We start from the raw sequence: 16,717 nt of genomic DNA on the forward strand, positions 1-16,717 counted from the left end.
TAAAAAGTATTCATAAAAATAATAAAAACAATATTTTTCCATAACAAATGATAAATAGTTGACAGATTATATATCCTCACGATATGCGAATCAGTGCTTGCTTTGCCACATGAAATTCGTTGTAGATGTGGCATCCTATGTAGGTCACATGTGTAAAGAGGTGGAAAATTGCAAGTGTTATAAATTCAATTCTTTGTTGGACAAATATTTATTATTTAGGGACAACAATATTCTCTTCCTCCATTATGTATATGTATGTATATCTACTATTCAATACGTTTTCCTTCTCTTTCCATATGAAGAGCCAACATGTTTTATGAAAGACATTTCTGTTTTTCTTCTTTCGGATCATCATGAAAGAATGGCTCTGCAATATAGCAATATAGCAATATAGGTAAAGTCTTACTTGCATTATTGTGCATTAAATTTCCTTTATTTTTAACGAGTTATTGTTTTCATTTTCCATAAACTATAAACTGTTAATTAAATTATTTTCTGTGCTTATAAAATTTTTTATTTGTTTTCGTTCTTGGACACTGTCTCGTTACCCAAAAAGGAAAAAAAAATCTTAAATAATATCACAAAGAAGAAGATTTTCAACGATTAATTTTTCATTTTTTGAATTTAACCACATAATATTTCGGTAAAACGTAAAACTCCAATTTGGTTATGACCGCTTCTATATTGCTACTTCAATTTGTAGGGTGTATTTTAATATGAATCCTTACAAAAAATTACAATAATCTTATACAGTTATACGTGGGTGAAAAGAATACCAAACAACTTTATAAATATAATAAGAGATTTATAGATCTCTAGCTAACAGCATAAGATAAAAAAATAAAAACTGTACAAGATGTCTTTGGTACAGATTGAGAGATGAATTAAAAATTTGCAGGTCAAGGCAGATGCTGGATTATCTGACTGAAGCAATATGGAGTGGTACCTGCAAAGACATTCTGACGTCCAAGTCAGAATGAATTTAAGAGGTATACGATGTATGGAGTGAATGACGTACCTGAGGGGGCCTGGGGTTCCCCTTTATATAGGTGATGGTAATTATCTTATCTTAATTGGTTAAGATAAGGGATGTATTTGAATTTGATTGTTGGTTAGAAGCTCTAATGGGCCGGTTCCGGACCTTCTAGAAGGGCGAATCAGGCTGGATCTGGGTAACCGACTTCGGAGACCGTTCCGGGTGTGGAATTTGTGGGTCAGATCCGTAACAGTTGCCACTAGAGCGAGAGAGTGAGGGTGCTCGGTCTCATCGCTGGAGGAACTTTTTCCTCGCCGTTGTGGTTTGGCAAGGAGATTGTTGTTTGGTTTTTCCTGTCGAGGTTGAGGATTCGGGGAGTTCCTGGCCGTTTCATGGTCAGGCGAGGAGCGCATTGTTTGGGCGTCTCATCACATGCCGGGTTTGATGAGCGTTCCGAGGAAGGGCCCGAAGATCAGGCCTGGAACAGTTGTCCCCCGAGCATGAGAGTATGCTTTCTTGGTCTCAATGCTAAGTTGTTGGAGAGTCTGATTCTCTGTAGTTCGGGAGACTGTGAGGGACCTGGAAAGGGCGTGACGTCATCCTGCAGCGATTGGGAAGATGTTAGTCAGTCCGGCTTTCCGCGAGTTGGAAGACCGTCAGCTCTTGCTTGTTTTGTGTGGCCTTTTTTGGGCCGTTATTGTGAACTTATTTTAGGCCTCTTGGTGGGCCAATTTCAAGACTTTGTTTATTTAGCTTATTTGGCTTTCTGTTTTGTTGGCTTTGCGGGTGATCGATTTACGAGTTACTATTTTTGTTATTTGAATATCCGTTTTGTTATTTGGATATCCGTTTTATTGGCTTCGGGGTGATCGATCCCCAGGTAGCCGTTTACTTATTTGGATATCCGTTTTATTGGCTTCGGGGTGATTGATTCCCGGGTAGCCGTTTACTTATTTGGATATCCATTTTATCATTTAGAAATCCGTTTTGTTGGCCTCGGGGTGATCGATCCTTGGGTAGCCGTTTACTTATTTGGATATCCGTTCTGTTATTTGGATATCCGTTCTGTTGGCCTCGGGGTGATCGATACCTGGTTAGCCGTTTACTTATTTGGATATCCGTTCTATTATTTGGATATCCGTTCTGTTGGCCTTGGGGTGATTGACCCCTGGACTGTCATTTTTTTGTTATTTGGATACCCGTTTTGTTATTTGGCTATTCGTTTTGCTGGCCTAGGGGTGATCGATTCCCGGGTAGCCGTTTACCTATTTGGATATCCGTTTTGTTGGCCTCGGGGTGATCGATCCCCGGGCCGCCATTTTTGTTATTTGGATATCCGTTTTGTTATTTGAATATCTGTTTTGTTGGTCTCAGAGTAATTGATTCTCGGGTAGCCGTTTACCTATCTGGATATCCGTTTTGTTCGTCTCGGGGTGATCGATCTCCCGGGGTAGCCGCATTTAGTTCGTGCCATCGGACGGGGCAATGCTTTTGAAAAAATGAATTTCATTTGTGGTTTGGACCTCGTTAAAACCTCCCGATGTGGGTAAGAAAGAGTGCCCAGTAAGAAAATATACGATTAAATAACTTAAGCAATAAATAAAAGTAAAAAAGGCAAAATATAAAGGGTAAAGAGATCATCTTGAATGGCCTCGATCTTGTTGCTTTGGAAGGATATTTCTATGTATAGTAGCGCCGTAAGTTGGTGGAATTTCAGGATCTTGGGAGCTTGGTCCCATCTAGTCTTTCGAGCCTGTAGGCTCCTTTTCCGGTTACTGTCTTGATTTTGTAGGGACCCTCCCAGTTGGGCGTGAGCTTCCCTTCTCCGGGAGTGGGTGGAATGATATCATTTTGTCGTAAGACGAGGTCTCCTGGTCCGAAGTCTCGTCGTACCATACTGTCATTGTACCTTAGGCTTATTCTCTGTTTTAGGGCTAGTTCCTGTAGGTGTGCTTTGCTCCTGACCTTGTCTGCAAGGTCCCACTCTACTTCTTTGTCGTTTCCTCCAACGGTTCTGCGCAGACTTTGGTCTTGGTTTACATCGAGGTCAGCAAGGAAGATGCCTGCCACATCTCGAGATCTCTTGCAGAGGGCCAAGCTGGTGTTCTCACACTCTACCGTGACTTTCTGGTCTCCGTGTATTGTGCCGATAGTACAATCGTCGGCTTGAAACTTCATGAGTAAGAATTTGGTGAAGATGACTGTCGAGAGTTCGTTAATGGTCTTTCTCTTGAGGATGATGTTGTAGATGGTGGAGTCCTTGAGGATGACAAATTCGGAGAGGATGGTCTTTCTTTGGTTCCTGGCTTCGATGGTAAGGGGAAGTGTGATGGAGCCGTCCGATCGAAGGAATTTATCCCCGAGCCCGGATGCCCCATTACGGTGGGTTTGTAGGTTTCGTTTCAGAGCCTGAGTTTGTCGAAGGCTCCCCTGAAGAGGATGTTAGAATCTGCTCCGATGTCAACCAATATCCTTTTGACCAGCCCTGTCCCGACCTTTGCCGAGATGACAAACGGGGCGTCTTCTGCTGAGGTACCGTGTTGGCAGTCTTCGGAGGAAAATGTCATTGCTTCTGCAGTAGAGGGGGTCGGGGCTTGGTTCCTGACGGACAAGATTTTTAGGTCCTTCTTCAACGTTGATTTCAATTTTCCTGCGGCGTCTTTTCCGGTGATAACATTTACGACTATGGTGGGATCTGTTTCTGGTCTCTCCCAGGGTGTTTGTCATTGCGTCCTTAGGTTACGTCTTTCGCGTTTTGGTGATCTGTCCCTTTCTGTACGTTTAGGCTCTCTGATGATTTTGGCGAACTCGGGAGTTTGCCGTCTCGGATGGCTTGTTCGAGGGCGTCATTTAGGTCGAAATAGTCTTGGGTTTTATATCTGTATCCTCGGTGGTAGTCGCAGTACATGCTCCTGTTGCTGCCCGTTCGCTCCTTTAGTTGTCGAGCCTTCGAGAGGATGCCCCGCTCGGCTATTTGGTGGTAGATTTCTGTAATAGGGGCTGGCAGAGGGGTGTAGTTCGAAAATTTTCCGATCCTGGGTGGTCAGTTCGTGTTTGCCGGCTTGGGGGTGTTCTTTTAGAGTTTCCCTTGGTGCGGGGTTATGTCATGGTGCCGTATTGTCGTGCTGCCGTTTGGCAGCCACAACTTGGCTCACTTCTTCATCGTTTATGTACTCTCTTACTACACTCTGGATCTCATGCATGGTCCATACTGGCTTTGTGGTGAGGTATTTTTGGAAGTCTTCGTTCATGAGGCCGTTGGTCAAACAGAGACTCACGGCTGAATCCGTGAGTCCGTCGACCGTTAGGCACACGTCATTCAACCTGTCGAGGTATTTCCTCGTGGATTCATCCTGCCTTTGGGTGATGCCGAGTAAGATGATGGGGTGTTTGGCTTTGGTGATTCGGGTGGTGAATTGGGCCATAAATTTTCTCGAGATATCGTGAAAGTTGGCTATGGAGCCGTGCGGGAGGGTGTTAAACCACTTGATTGCAGGTCCAGCCAGGGTTACCAGGAAGGCCCTGCATCAGACCGCATTGGCGGCCCCTTCCAGTTTCATCCTGACCTCGAAGCTCGTTAGGTGTTCCTGGGGATCTTTGGTTCCGTCGTATTTCATGTCCTTGGGCTTGTCGAAGCCCTTCGGGAGTTTGGCTCTTAGGATTCTTTCTGTGAAAGGGGTGGCTCCCATTATCACGTGTTCGCTCTTCGTGCGTTTGGCTTCCCGGTGATGTCGTCAGTCGTTCTCTTTGCGCTGGTGCTCTGGGTCTCGGGAGACGCTACAATCGTGTTTTTTGCTGCGTCGCCGTTCGGGTGACCTGTCGTGTCTAGCTTCGTGGCGGGATCAGGTTTTAGAGGTCGCGTGGCTTCCGTGTTCCGGGTGATACCGTTCTTTGGTCACTACGCGGCCCTCAAGGTTTTGCATCCGGAGGCAGAGGTCTTGAATTATCTAGATCGCTTTTTTTCCCAAGCCGTCGGGGGCTCGGGGTTCATGCTGTGGACGACCTTCCCCCCTTTGATTGTTGCTGGGGCGGTGTTGGCTGGCGCATAACACTTGTTACTCTTTGGTAAGTGGGAGGAATGGTTTCCCAACCTTCGGGGGTTGGGGTTCGCGTGTGTAAGTGGTGAGGGCCTGGAGATTGCTCTTCAGAAATATCCGCCATGTCGTCACGACGTTGCAAGTTTTCCACAGACGGCGCCAATGTACAAGATGTCTCTGGTACGGGTTGAGAGATGGATCGGGAACTTGTGGGTCGAGGCGGACGCTGGATTATCTGACTCGAGCAATGTGGGTGGTACCTGCAAAGACACTCCGATGCCCAAGTCAGAATGGATCTAAGAGGAATAGCATGTGTGGAGTGAATGACGTACCTGAGAGGGCTTGGGACTGTCCTTTATATAGGTGATGGTAATTATCTTATCTTATCTTATTTGGTTAAGATAAGGGAGATATTTTCTTTTTGGTCATGAGATAAGGGAGATATTTGAATTTGATTGTTGGTTAGAAGCTCTAGTGGGTCGGTTCCGGACCTTCTAAAAGGGCGAATAGGGCTGGATCTGGGTAACCGAATTCGAAGACCGTTATGGGTGTGGATTCCGTGGGTCGGGTCCGTAACAAAAACGAATAAATTTTATCTTGTATTATAAATTTTTAAAGGCTTGTAAGTCTAGCATTTCACTTATAAAATACTTATCTTATACTTAAGAAAAATTTATAATCTAGAATTTAATTTTAATACGTTTGTAGAATATTTTATATAATATATTAAAATTAAATTTATAAATAAATAAATTATTAAATTAGTATTTAAAAATTTATATTACTGATAAAAATAATTCTAAAAGATGCTAAAGATAAATAAATTCTAAAAAAATTTTAAAACCACGATAAGAAAATTAAATATTAAATATATATTCTAAAAAAATTAGAAATTATATCTTAATGCAATTTTTTGTAAATATTATTAAAAAAATAAAATTTTTTCATTTTTAAATTTGATAAATTGATGTCAAGTGAATATTTTTAAAAATTTTGTTATATATGACCATATGTTTTTAAAAAATAAAAAAATTAAATTTTGTTTCGAATTTTTTTGTGCACTTTTTAAATATTTATTCAAATATAATTATAAAATTTCAAATCAAATAGATAAGGATTAGTTTGGATTAACTTTTGAAAAAAGTATTTATTTTTTTATCCTTTTAAAAGAGATTTTTTTTAATAGAAAAATATTTTATATTTTAATCAAAATACTTTTTTAAAAGGATATATTTAAATATATTTTAAATTGAATAAACATATTTTATTCTTTTATAAAAGTACTTTTTTAACTAAAAAAATCAATTCAAACCAATGTTAAATTATTTGTAAAATACAAATATTTTTTATTGAAATATAATAATTATTGATTATTTTTGTTATATTTTTAAATTATTCAAAAATTATTTTATCGATAATATTTTTTAAATTTTTTTTTTGTTATAGTCTAAAATTTTTTGCATACTTAAATCTTTATAATCTATTTAAATGTGTTATTTTCTAAAAGTTTGAATATAAAAAAGGCTAATTACTGTCATATTTAAAAAGAGCGGTCGAACTTATAAAAATTTTAAAAATTAATATTTAATTTAAAAAATATAAAATAATATTTTTTTAAATATTTAAAATTTACAATAAAAAATGAATTAGACAAAATTAGAGAGCAAATACTATAGAATTGGCGAAAAAGAAGTTTGGGTGTATGTAGTACAGTAGTAGCTAGTTGGAGGGGGCGAGGGGCGAGGGGCGTTGAATGATGGAGTGTGCAGTTGCCCGCGCAAAGGGTAAGTGTGGTGTGCCAGCGTTACGGCATTCAAAAGTTCAAAATACTCCCTCAACTCACTCACTTACTCACACTCCCACCTCCCTCTCCCTCACGCTCACGCACTCTCTCTCTCTCTCTCTCACTCACTTCCCACCCCCCTTCTCCCACGCTCTTAACGGACCTCCATTAATGCTCTCCCTCTCTCTCTTCTAACTTCTCTCTTTCCTTCCCACTTTCTTTCTTTCGCTCTCTACTACCTCAAAAATCAAACCCCTTCCTTCAATAATCTCATTTCCATCTTCTTCTCTCTCTCTCTCTCTCTCTCTCTTACCTCACTTTTTTCCTTCCCTCTTTTCTGCGCCTATCACGCACTTTCTTTTTTCCCTTTCCTTTCCTTTCCTTTTTTTTTGTTGTTTCTAGATTTGTTTGAATTTTAGCTCAGCATCCTAGGGGTTTTGTTTTTTTTTTCTTTCACTATTGTTTTTCCCTACCCTAGTTCCTTCCTTCCTCAACCACCTTCTTCTTCTTCTTCTTCTTCTTCTTCTTCTTCTTCTTCTTCTTCTTCTTCTTCTTCCTACTAATTGAGTATATCTTCTCGTCCGTACTCTCTCGATCTGCATGTTCTCCCCGGTTTCTCGTGTATGACTCGTCCACATGGAGAAATCTCGCCACCGCAGGTCCCCCGTTGCTTCCAGGAACCAACCGCACACTCTTGTTCTTCCTCAAGGTCTCTCTCTCTCTTTCAAATCTTGTTTTCTCTCTCTAAATATGAAGTTGAAGCTTGGTTCATCTCAGAAGCAAGAACTTCAGCTCTTTCTTTACCATTTTTTCCCCTTTTGACTCGAGCATTTACAGCATAAGCATAAGAACTGCTAGTTTTGGTGGGATAAAAGGGGGAATATTTGAAATGAAGCGTTTCGAAGGCTGAAGAGTCTTAATTAGACCTTATTTTTTTTTAAAAAAAAATTATTTTTGGGTTTATACAGGACTCATGAACTGGTTTTTTGTATTGTTCCTGGCGTGCTCTTGGTATAATTGCGTACACTTATTTATTTATTTATTTAAAATGAATTTGAGATTGTAATGATGCCTTTTGATCACAGTGCTTAATTTATTTACTGTTCAACTCCATGCTTGAATTATGCTTTTCGCACAGAGTGTTAAGTTGACGGCAAAATATTGCATTATTTTTTTTTTTAATTTTTATTTCGCGTCTCAGTGAGAAGGTTTGCTGATTCTTATTCTTGCCTTGATTCTATTTCAGTAGTGAACATTTTTTTTTGTCATCATTATTCTTATTTATTTCGTAATTGTTAAATTGTTAACTGCCGCTGACTTCTGAGTTTTCATTTCATACTAACTTTTGCTGTATAATTCATTTCAGGGAGTAAGCAAGTTCATAGGCAGCGACAATTTCCCGATTTGTCTCCTGATTCTGTTTCTTGCGGTGGTGGGGTTGCAGACAAAGATTCCGTAAGTGTGTGTATATATATATTTTAATAATGATTTATGTCAGTGCACATTCATGAATGAAGAAGATCTAACTTTTGCAGTGTAAATTAATAGCTTTTTAAATTCGTGTGTTGATTGGATTTACACTGTTCTAATTTAGGCGTAGTTATTTGTTATAGTTATAGAAAAATATAAAAGTAACAAAAACTAACTGTTATTACCAAATTTGCTGATTGTTGCAGTTCTCGTTCAAATTTGGGTGGAGATCTTCAAAACAACTGTTCGGAACTCCAATTAAGAAGTTACTAGCTGATGAGATGTCGCAAGAAACCGAGTCAAAAAGAAGAAATCCGGGTGTTATTGCCCGTTTGATGGGTCTGGATGGCCTGCCTACTAACAAGCAGCAAAAGGATTCATCAGAAAATCCTGTAGAGAAAGTGCGAAACAGAGGAACATCATACGATGGTCGATCCTCTAGGAGGAGCTCAAAGGATCAACAAGAATTTAAGGATGTGTTTGAGGTCTCAGAGATCCCAATGGTAGAGAGCAGCAGGTATTCATCACATGTGTCTGCAAATGACCTGAGGAATGCCAACGAAGAGATGTCATTCATTGAGCAGAAGTTTATGGATGCCAAACGCCTTGCAACTTATCAGGATTTACAGTCATCGAGGGATTTCCATGATACACTTGAGGTGCTTGACTCTAACAAGGAACTTCTTCTGAAGTACTTTAAGCGGCCAGATTCTTTGTTTAAAAAGCATCTAAGTGATCTTCAAGCTGATCCTTTCGAATCACATTTGGGTCACACAGAAGCTATGCAATTACCTGAAATTGAGAAGTATGGAAATGAGTTTGACTGGAGATTAGATACCGACACAGCACTGTTGAGTTATGATAAATCTCATCAAAGGCAACATGATGGATATCCTCGGCAATTCAACAGAAGACATGTGATGCATAGTTCACCGCGATCATCAAAGCTTCAGTCAAAGGGAAAACATGAGCAAGGTGCTTCCCCTACAAAGATAGTTGTCCTAAAGCCTAATCTTGGGAAATCCCAGAGTGCTGCCCGGAATGTTTCATCTCCTTGTTCTCCACATATTTTTCAGTCTGAGCATGCAAATGATACTGAATTTTCAGATATCCGATATAGGGACTCCAAAATGTATCCGCAAAAGATTAATTTGCCTGATACTGCCCGGCCATTGAGGCACAACTCCTTGGAATCTAGAGAAATTGCTAAGGAAATCACTCGTCAAATGAAAAATAGTTTGAACAATGGTGGTTGCGTGATGTTGCCCTCTTCCAGACTTAGAGGATATGCTGGGGATGATAGTTCTTGCAGTGTATCTGGAAATGAATCTACTGAGGAATCAGTTGGAACTCCTGCTACTTGCGGAAACTCTTCTGATCTTAATAATTGTAGCAGGAGGTCATCACATTCTGGTGAATCATCTGTGAGTAGGGAGGCAAAGAAGAGATTATCAGAAAGGTGGAAAATGGCGCACAAGTCTCAAGAGATACAAATTATCAGCAAGAGCAGCACACTTGCTGAAATGCTTGCTATCACTGATAAGGATGTCAAGACCACAAATTTTGATGGAAGGTTTACTGAGGAACGGCACCGTAATAAACCTGCTGGGTGGGTTGAACCATTGGGTATCAGCAGCAGGGATGGTTGGAAGGATGGATGTATTGGAAGTTTGCCAAGGTCAAGATCTCTACCTGCTTCTTCTAATGTCTTTGGAAGTCCTAGAACAATCATGCGCAATGAAGTGCTTCGTGATGATCGATTTAGGATGCCAAAGGAAGCCATTAGACGGGAGAGGAGAAGAGGAAGGAGTCATGATCAGAGGCATGGTGTAAATAGTAGAAGCACAAGATCTGGTCACAAGAAATCTTGGTCTATGCTTTCGTCTGAGTTGGAAGGTAATGAGTTTTCACCAAGCTTTAGTGCCATTGAGAATAAAATGGAAATCAATCTTGAAGAAGGTTCACCTAAACTAGATGTTCCAACCACTGAATCTCTTGCTGTGACCCTCAAAGATACAAGTGTGCTTCCTGATACTATTGTGAGTGTGGCAAATGAAGATGCAGACAGGTCTTGTGAACCTTCTGATAAAGTACTGCCTGAAACATCTCTTGTTTTGACCAAAGGTGACAACAGGGTTGCTGACAAAGATAACTCAATTCAGCAGGTTAAGTTTCTAATATCCTCCATTGGTATTTTGATGTTTTATACAGTTTCTGCAAAATTTTCTTTCTTATCTCTTTTGTTTGCTTCAGCCTAACTCTCTCCTTACACTTTGCAAATATTTTCATAGGTATTTCATCATTATTTTCGGACTTGTGCACTAAATTGAGATGTAGAAAGCCTTGAAACTTGTTAATTTCTTAGAAATTGTGTTAAGTGCTTGCACAGCTAATTTTCCACTGTAATAGATGCTTCAATAAACTTTTTGTTGTCAGAGGATAGTTTTATTTTCTCATGATCTGATGGGGTGGCCTGCAATTATTAATAAAAAAATGTAAACTTCTTCCTGTTCCATACTTGATGTGTTGTAATATTTTCAGGAACTATCTGCTGGGTCTTCTGACGGAACTTCAGACTGCTTTCAACCACCTGTACCTGGACTTGAATCGTCATGTGGTAAAGATACTGATCAACCCAGTCCAGTCTCAGTCCTAGAACCTTCTTTTACAGATGATCTGTCGTCATCATGTTCCGAGTGTTTTGAAAGTCTCAGTGCTGACCTGCAAGGTAATTGAACTGGGGATGTATTTCTATTTTTGCATATTGTTGTGTTTAATACGCCATTTTCATGTCTAGCTCAATATTTAATTTCCTTTAGCCACTCAAACCTCATGCCATATGTTTATCACAATTACATCAACAATAAACAGGAAGAGTTAACTATGTTGATTCAACATCAGAGGCTTTTTTCAATTTTATATTTTTTGTTCTATTTCATAAGAAACAATCATGCAGATAGTTTGAGTTCCATCATCTATTAACCTTTGTTGTTTTCACGTTGGACTGACAATATCTTTCCATCAGTATGGATTGTACACAATTTAGAAAATGGAGATCAATTAGTATTGTTCCATATTATTTGTTTGGTGTATCTATTTTGTAACAGTAGCATCCTAGTTTTTGAATAATAAGATGCACTGAAAATGCATTTCTAGGTCTATATCCTTTTTTTGGGGTTGATGGCTTACTTTTAAAATTTCGGTCAATTTGTCTATTAAATGTTACAAGTTAAATTTGATTATTTAATCATAACTATATCCTGAGTCGCTATTACTTCATAAGTCATAATTACATTGACTACATTTAATTTAATAATAATTTGACTAAATCATCTATGACTTCATAATTACCACATCATTCTCCTGCCAATTTTGTTGATGGTTTTGAGCTTATATATCATAACAATCTCTTGCTAATCTTGTATGTGTGATCAAACTGATAATTGTGATTTGAATCAAATAGCTGTTTGACATGACAAATCACCAGCATATATATATGAATCTGATGCTCTCATACTCCTGGCTGTTGTGCTTGACTGAAGGAAATTGTTCTAATCTTTCGTTGAGACTTTTATCTTTCACTCCATTCCATTGTTCTAATGAAACATTATTATTTACAGGGCTCCGAATGCAGCTCCAGTTGCTGAAGTTGGAATCCGAAGGATATGCGGAGGGATCTGTGCTAATTTCAAGCGATGAAGAGTGTGGGGAAGGATCTACTAGATTGTCATTGTCAGAAGACAATCGATTATGCAGAACTGAAGATAGCTGGGAGTCTTCCTACATTATTGATGTGTTGTCTGAATCTGGCATCGATGGCGCTCAACCTGATCCAAATTTTGAATTTTGGCATTCTCTGGAATCCCCTCTAAGTCTCTCGGTGTTTAATGAACTTGAAAAGAGGTACTGTGATTGGACCACTTGTTCAAGGTCTGAAAGACGGTTGCTTTTTGACCGCATAAATTCTGGAATTGTCAAGATCCACAATCAATCCATGAACTTGCAGCCATGGGTGAGCCGTGCAACAACAAATGTTGGTTCTAAACTGATCGAAAATCGGATCCAAGATGGTCTTTTCAGGTTGCTGGGAAGCCAGGGAAAAGTGAAGGATGATGCTTTGGGGAAGGTGTTGGTTAAGGAATCACAGTGGTTGGACTTAGGAGATGAAATTGATGTAATAGGTAGGGAAATTGAGAGATTGTTGTTAGAAGAACTAGTAGCAGAGATAGCTGGTGCATAGAAAATTTTGTACCGGGGCCATTATTTGTTCTTAGGAAGTTTCCCTATATTGTAAATCAAAGTTTCACAATGTTAAATTTCATCAGAAGATGAATAAAGGGATCATAATGTTTCTTCCCAAACCCATTAGGCATTAGATGAATGATTATGACTATCTGAGAATGTGGACAAGTTTACATGGCCCATTCATGGTGCATGTGGATTTCAAGGTTGCATTTAAGGCACTACGTGATAGACATAAAAGCCAGAATTTTTGTAGCTACATTAAGGGGTAGGGACTAGGGGTAGCAGCATATAACGACAATATTCAAAAAACAACGCAATTCAAGGTGAATCAAATTATAAAATCATGCCAACGGTGTAATCTGCAAGAATTGATGGCGATTGACAAAGGCAAATGAAAAAACGTATTTGTTTCTTTCTACATATACTTCGGCCCTTCCAGGTACTGTCACTATCACTATTTATAGGTCATCATCTCGTAACGCTTCTAAAAGTGTAGTGTAACTAGTACTGTACAAAAGGGAGAAAATTAGATGAATTTGCTTACTACTGAACCTATACAATGTTATACATCATTCTAAGTTGCCGGAGTTATTCTATTTTCCATTTTACCCATTAGTGCCATGCATAAATAATTAAATACCATTTAGAAAGTTTGTTTTTTTTTCTGCCTTCATATTTTATAGCAATGTTGACGGTCACATGGAGTTGTTTTTCTTTTCACCAAATATGTAGCATTCCTTAGTTAATGAGAGAAACGGATAAGTAGTCCCAACGGAAAAGTAGCACAAGTGGGAGAAATGTGCACTCACACACAGTTAAGTCTGAGGGTACAATTGCTGGTCCAAATTTTTGGACCATTGTTGTTATGGTCATGGACCTAACGTCTCAAGTAAGATGACTGCTATCTCCAAATAAAAGGTGAATTTTGCTGCTATTTTCTGTGTAAATAATCAATTCAATTATGTTTGATGATCTTCTAGTAGTGATTCTTTTGTAAACACAAGTTAACTGCTTCAGTGCTTTATTTATCTATACGTGTTATAATGTAAATACACTTTTGTAACTGCTTGTTTTTAGTATTTTCAATTCTTTCTTCCAATTAGGTCTTATTTTAAGTGTGATATCAAATTTAAGATTGTCATTGATTACAAAAAAAGTATACACACCTCATTAAGAGAATTATTGATTACAAAAAAGCACATTGTTATAAAATATCCTTTTCTGCCAACTTCGAAGCATATACAACAGAGAAATAATTCATACACACTGTAGTAAACTTAAAATTTCAAAAACAACTTCATTTAGTTTGTGTGTTGTTGGAAAAATAGCCACTAGCGACTTGATAGGGTTAACTCCACCGGACAAGTTTGAAGCTTGCATCCTTTGCCACATACAACAATTGCCCATAACTTACGGTTGCAGAATAAGCACCATCTGAATTAACTTTCCATTTCTATCTGTCGGTATTTGTGCCAAGGTTAGGTCTCTGCATTGTTTGAAGTTGATTGCCAATTTCGTGTGGGATCTACGAAAAGAGCCTTTGCATTTTCCAATTATCCAGATCCCAGATATCATTGACATTCACACAAGAAAAAGTCTGGAACCAATTCCACTATGAGCTAACTTGAACAACATTTAAAAAAATTTTATTTTAAAATTTCAAAAATTAGGATTAGGTTTATAAACCAGCGCAGGGGTGGGCATGGGGAGAGAAGGGGAGTGCTTTAAGTAAATGGAATGAAATGTTTTTTACTTTTTTTTCCCCCTTTAGTGGGTCTTAAAATACAGTCCAAATAGAAGTTGGAGAAAGCTGGTTGGACCCTATTTGCTTACCTAACGAAGATGTTCACAAATATATGTATATGCAAAATGCAATATGAATAAAAGAAACTTTTTGTGACTACAAACTAGACATTGACCGGTTACAATGCCAAAGAGGAGAAAAGTCATCATAAAGGCAAGTAAGACATTTTTTTTTAAAATATGAAGAGAATAAAAAATACCGAAAATGAAAGAGTATGTCAAACAGTTGTACATGTGTGTATATTATGGGGTCTTGAAGGGTGGTTGTCAATGTTCCATTGCTTTTATGGTGTAACGGTTATCCTATCCGAACTTTTGAATTTAGATCCCATGTGCAATCCCTTCACGAGTCACCATCAACAAACTGGTGCGTGTGTGTACTACATTCATTGCTAACAAGTAACAACAATTCTAGCATTCCTTCATTCATTAGTTTAATTGTTAATTGTTATTAAGTTTGCATTTTTTTTTGGCTTTAGGTTTCATACTTTGTTGCTACCTATATGGAGATTATTACATGCATTATTGCTCGGTGACTGTAAAAGAAGAACGAACTATCTAATCCCTTTATTTCGATCTAGTTTCTTAATGTTGTTGGCAACTCAATATTAGATTATTAATATATTTTTTTTCTTCTAATGTGTACATAAAGATTCATGATCTTACAGGGATATGTGCTTATCCTACCTAAGTTATTGTTAAAAAATAATATGTTTAGATTAATTACCTTTTTACTATATTAAACACTTTTTAATTTGTTCTGAAGTTGAGGTTCCAGCAAGTTTATTTTAATATAATAAATATTTTTTTTATTGTTTAGAGTATCTCCGAATTCGATAAGCTAATAACTAACTTGTTGCGGATCTAAACTTTATTTAAGAGTTATTGGCCAATAAATTATTGCATATACAAAACATGATTCAAATCCGTGACACTTACTTAAGCTGAACCGATCACTCGATCAACCAAATTAATTTTTAATATAATAAATATATTACCTTGTATTATCCTTCCTAAATACTAATCTCTTCATAATAAGTCTACTTTCAGGAAATTTCCACTAACTTCTAAATATGAAAGTTCATCTTTAGACTACAGGGAAACATATAATCGCCTGGTTGAATATATATATAATGCCAAAGTTCTTTTTGTTTTTTGGCATACTATGCCAAAGTTCTTGTGGTTTTCTCATTTTTTGGTTTGTTTGTTTGTTTTTTCTTAATGCACAGCAAAATTGTTGGGTATGTGAATATGGAATGGGCCTCAGCTATTTATAGACTAGGCCTAACTCTATAATTTGATATTATTCATATCTTGGCCGATAAAAGACAAAACATGGAACCTCCAATGAAAATTAGTTTAGCCGAAATCGGCTAAATTTTGGGTGAACTTTACTATTCATATCTCGTTCTATTTTAACAAAATATTCTCTCTTTTATTTATTATATTTTACAAAAATATTAAGAGGTCAATATAATAAATAGCCAATACATAAAGTTAATGTTTTATTTTTATATTATTAGAATTTAAAATTTAAATTTAAAATTTAATATTTAAAATTTAGCATTGATCAAATATTAATCAAAAATATAAATTTTATTAGTTATGTAGCATTATTTTATATTTTAAATCAACGATTATATAATCAAATTTAGAATTTAAGATTTAAAATTTAAATTTTATAGTATTTTATTTTTCTTTACGATTTTGACTCTTTATTATATTTTATATTCGATAATGTTATACGTATACAACACAAAAATTTTTATACATAGTAAAACTTTTATTGATATAGTAAAAATTTTTTTACATATAACAAATAAATTTTTATTACGAATATATTTTGTTGGTTAGGTGAGTTAATTGTAGTAATTCAAAAATCTGTGTTTTGCATAAAAAATTTATGTGTTATATATTAAAAATTTTTGTATTGTATGAATTTTGTTGGTTAGTTGTCAATTCTCTAGACATATGATCTTTTAAAATTTGTATGGTATACCAAAATTTGTATGTTGTGAATTAAAATTTATGTGCTTTAGTTTTTTAAACATATATAAGAAAAAAAGAAAATAAAAAAGACATCCATAATGATAATGATGATAATAATAATGAAGAAAGATAAAAAAAAATAGAAATCAATGACCACCACGTCAAAAAAAAAATGTGTATTTCACTTGATTGAGACTTAGTCAATAAAATTGCTTGATCATTGATGAGCGGATAATCTGTATGCTTTTTGGCATTGTTTTTAGTATGTTTTTAGTATGATTTAGTTAGCTTTTAGTATATTTTTATTAGTTTTTAGCTAAAATTCACTTTTTTGGACTTTACTATGAGTTTGTGTGTTTTTCTGTGATTTCAGGTATTTTCTGGCTGAAATTGAGGGTCCTGAGCAAAAATCTG

General features: G+C 36.9%; 1 protein-coding gene across 2 annotated transcripts; it reads left to right on the forward strand.

Annotated features, from left to right (window-relative positions):
• The first annotated feature begins 287 nt into the window (after positions 1-287).
• Positions 288-12,627, forward strand: LOC107474129 (uncharacterized). Of its 2 annotated transcripts, none has more exons than XM_016093721.3 (5): positions 288-394; positions 8,163-8,251; positions 8,473-10,431; positions 10,808-10,994; positions 11,887-12,627. In XM_016093721.3, the coding sequence occupies exons 3-5, from the start codon at positions 8,548-8,550 to the stop codon at positions 12,504-12,506; spliced, it is 2,691 nt and encodes an 896-aa protein (XP_015949207.1). In that variant the 5' UTR covers positions 288-394; positions 8,163-8,251; positions 8,473-8,547; the 3' UTR covers positions 12,507-12,627. The 2 variants fall into 2 exon arrangements, with proteins under 2 accessions (XP_015949207.1, XP_052113315.1); XM_052257355.1 differs by lacking the exon at positions 288-394 and adding an exon at positions 6,858-7,505.
• The last annotated feature ends 4,090 nt before the right edge of the window (positions 12,628-16,717 follow it).

Source organism: Arachis duranensis, chromosome 2 (assembly GCF_000817695.3).
Source record: "Arachis duranensis cultivar V14167 chromosome 2, aradu.V14167.gnm2.J7QH, whole genome shotgun sequence".
Taxonomy (NCBI): Eukaryota; Viridiplantae; Streptophyta; class Magnoliopsida; order Fabales; family Fabaceae; genus Arachis; species Arachis duranensis.

Coding starts and splice junctions, on each gene's coding strand:
- LOC107474129 (XM_052257355.1), top strand. CDS start 7,433: ATGGAGAAATCTCGCCACCGCAGGTCCCCCGTTGCTTCCAGGAACCAA. Junction 7,506..8,162: donor CACTCTTGTTCTTCCTCAAG/GTCTCTCTCTCT, acceptor AATTCATTTCAG/GGAGTAAGCAAGTTCATAGG. Junction 10,432..10,807: donor AAGATAACTCAATTCAGCAG/GTTAAGTTTCTA, acceptor TAATATTTTCAG/GAACTATCTGCTGGGTCTTC.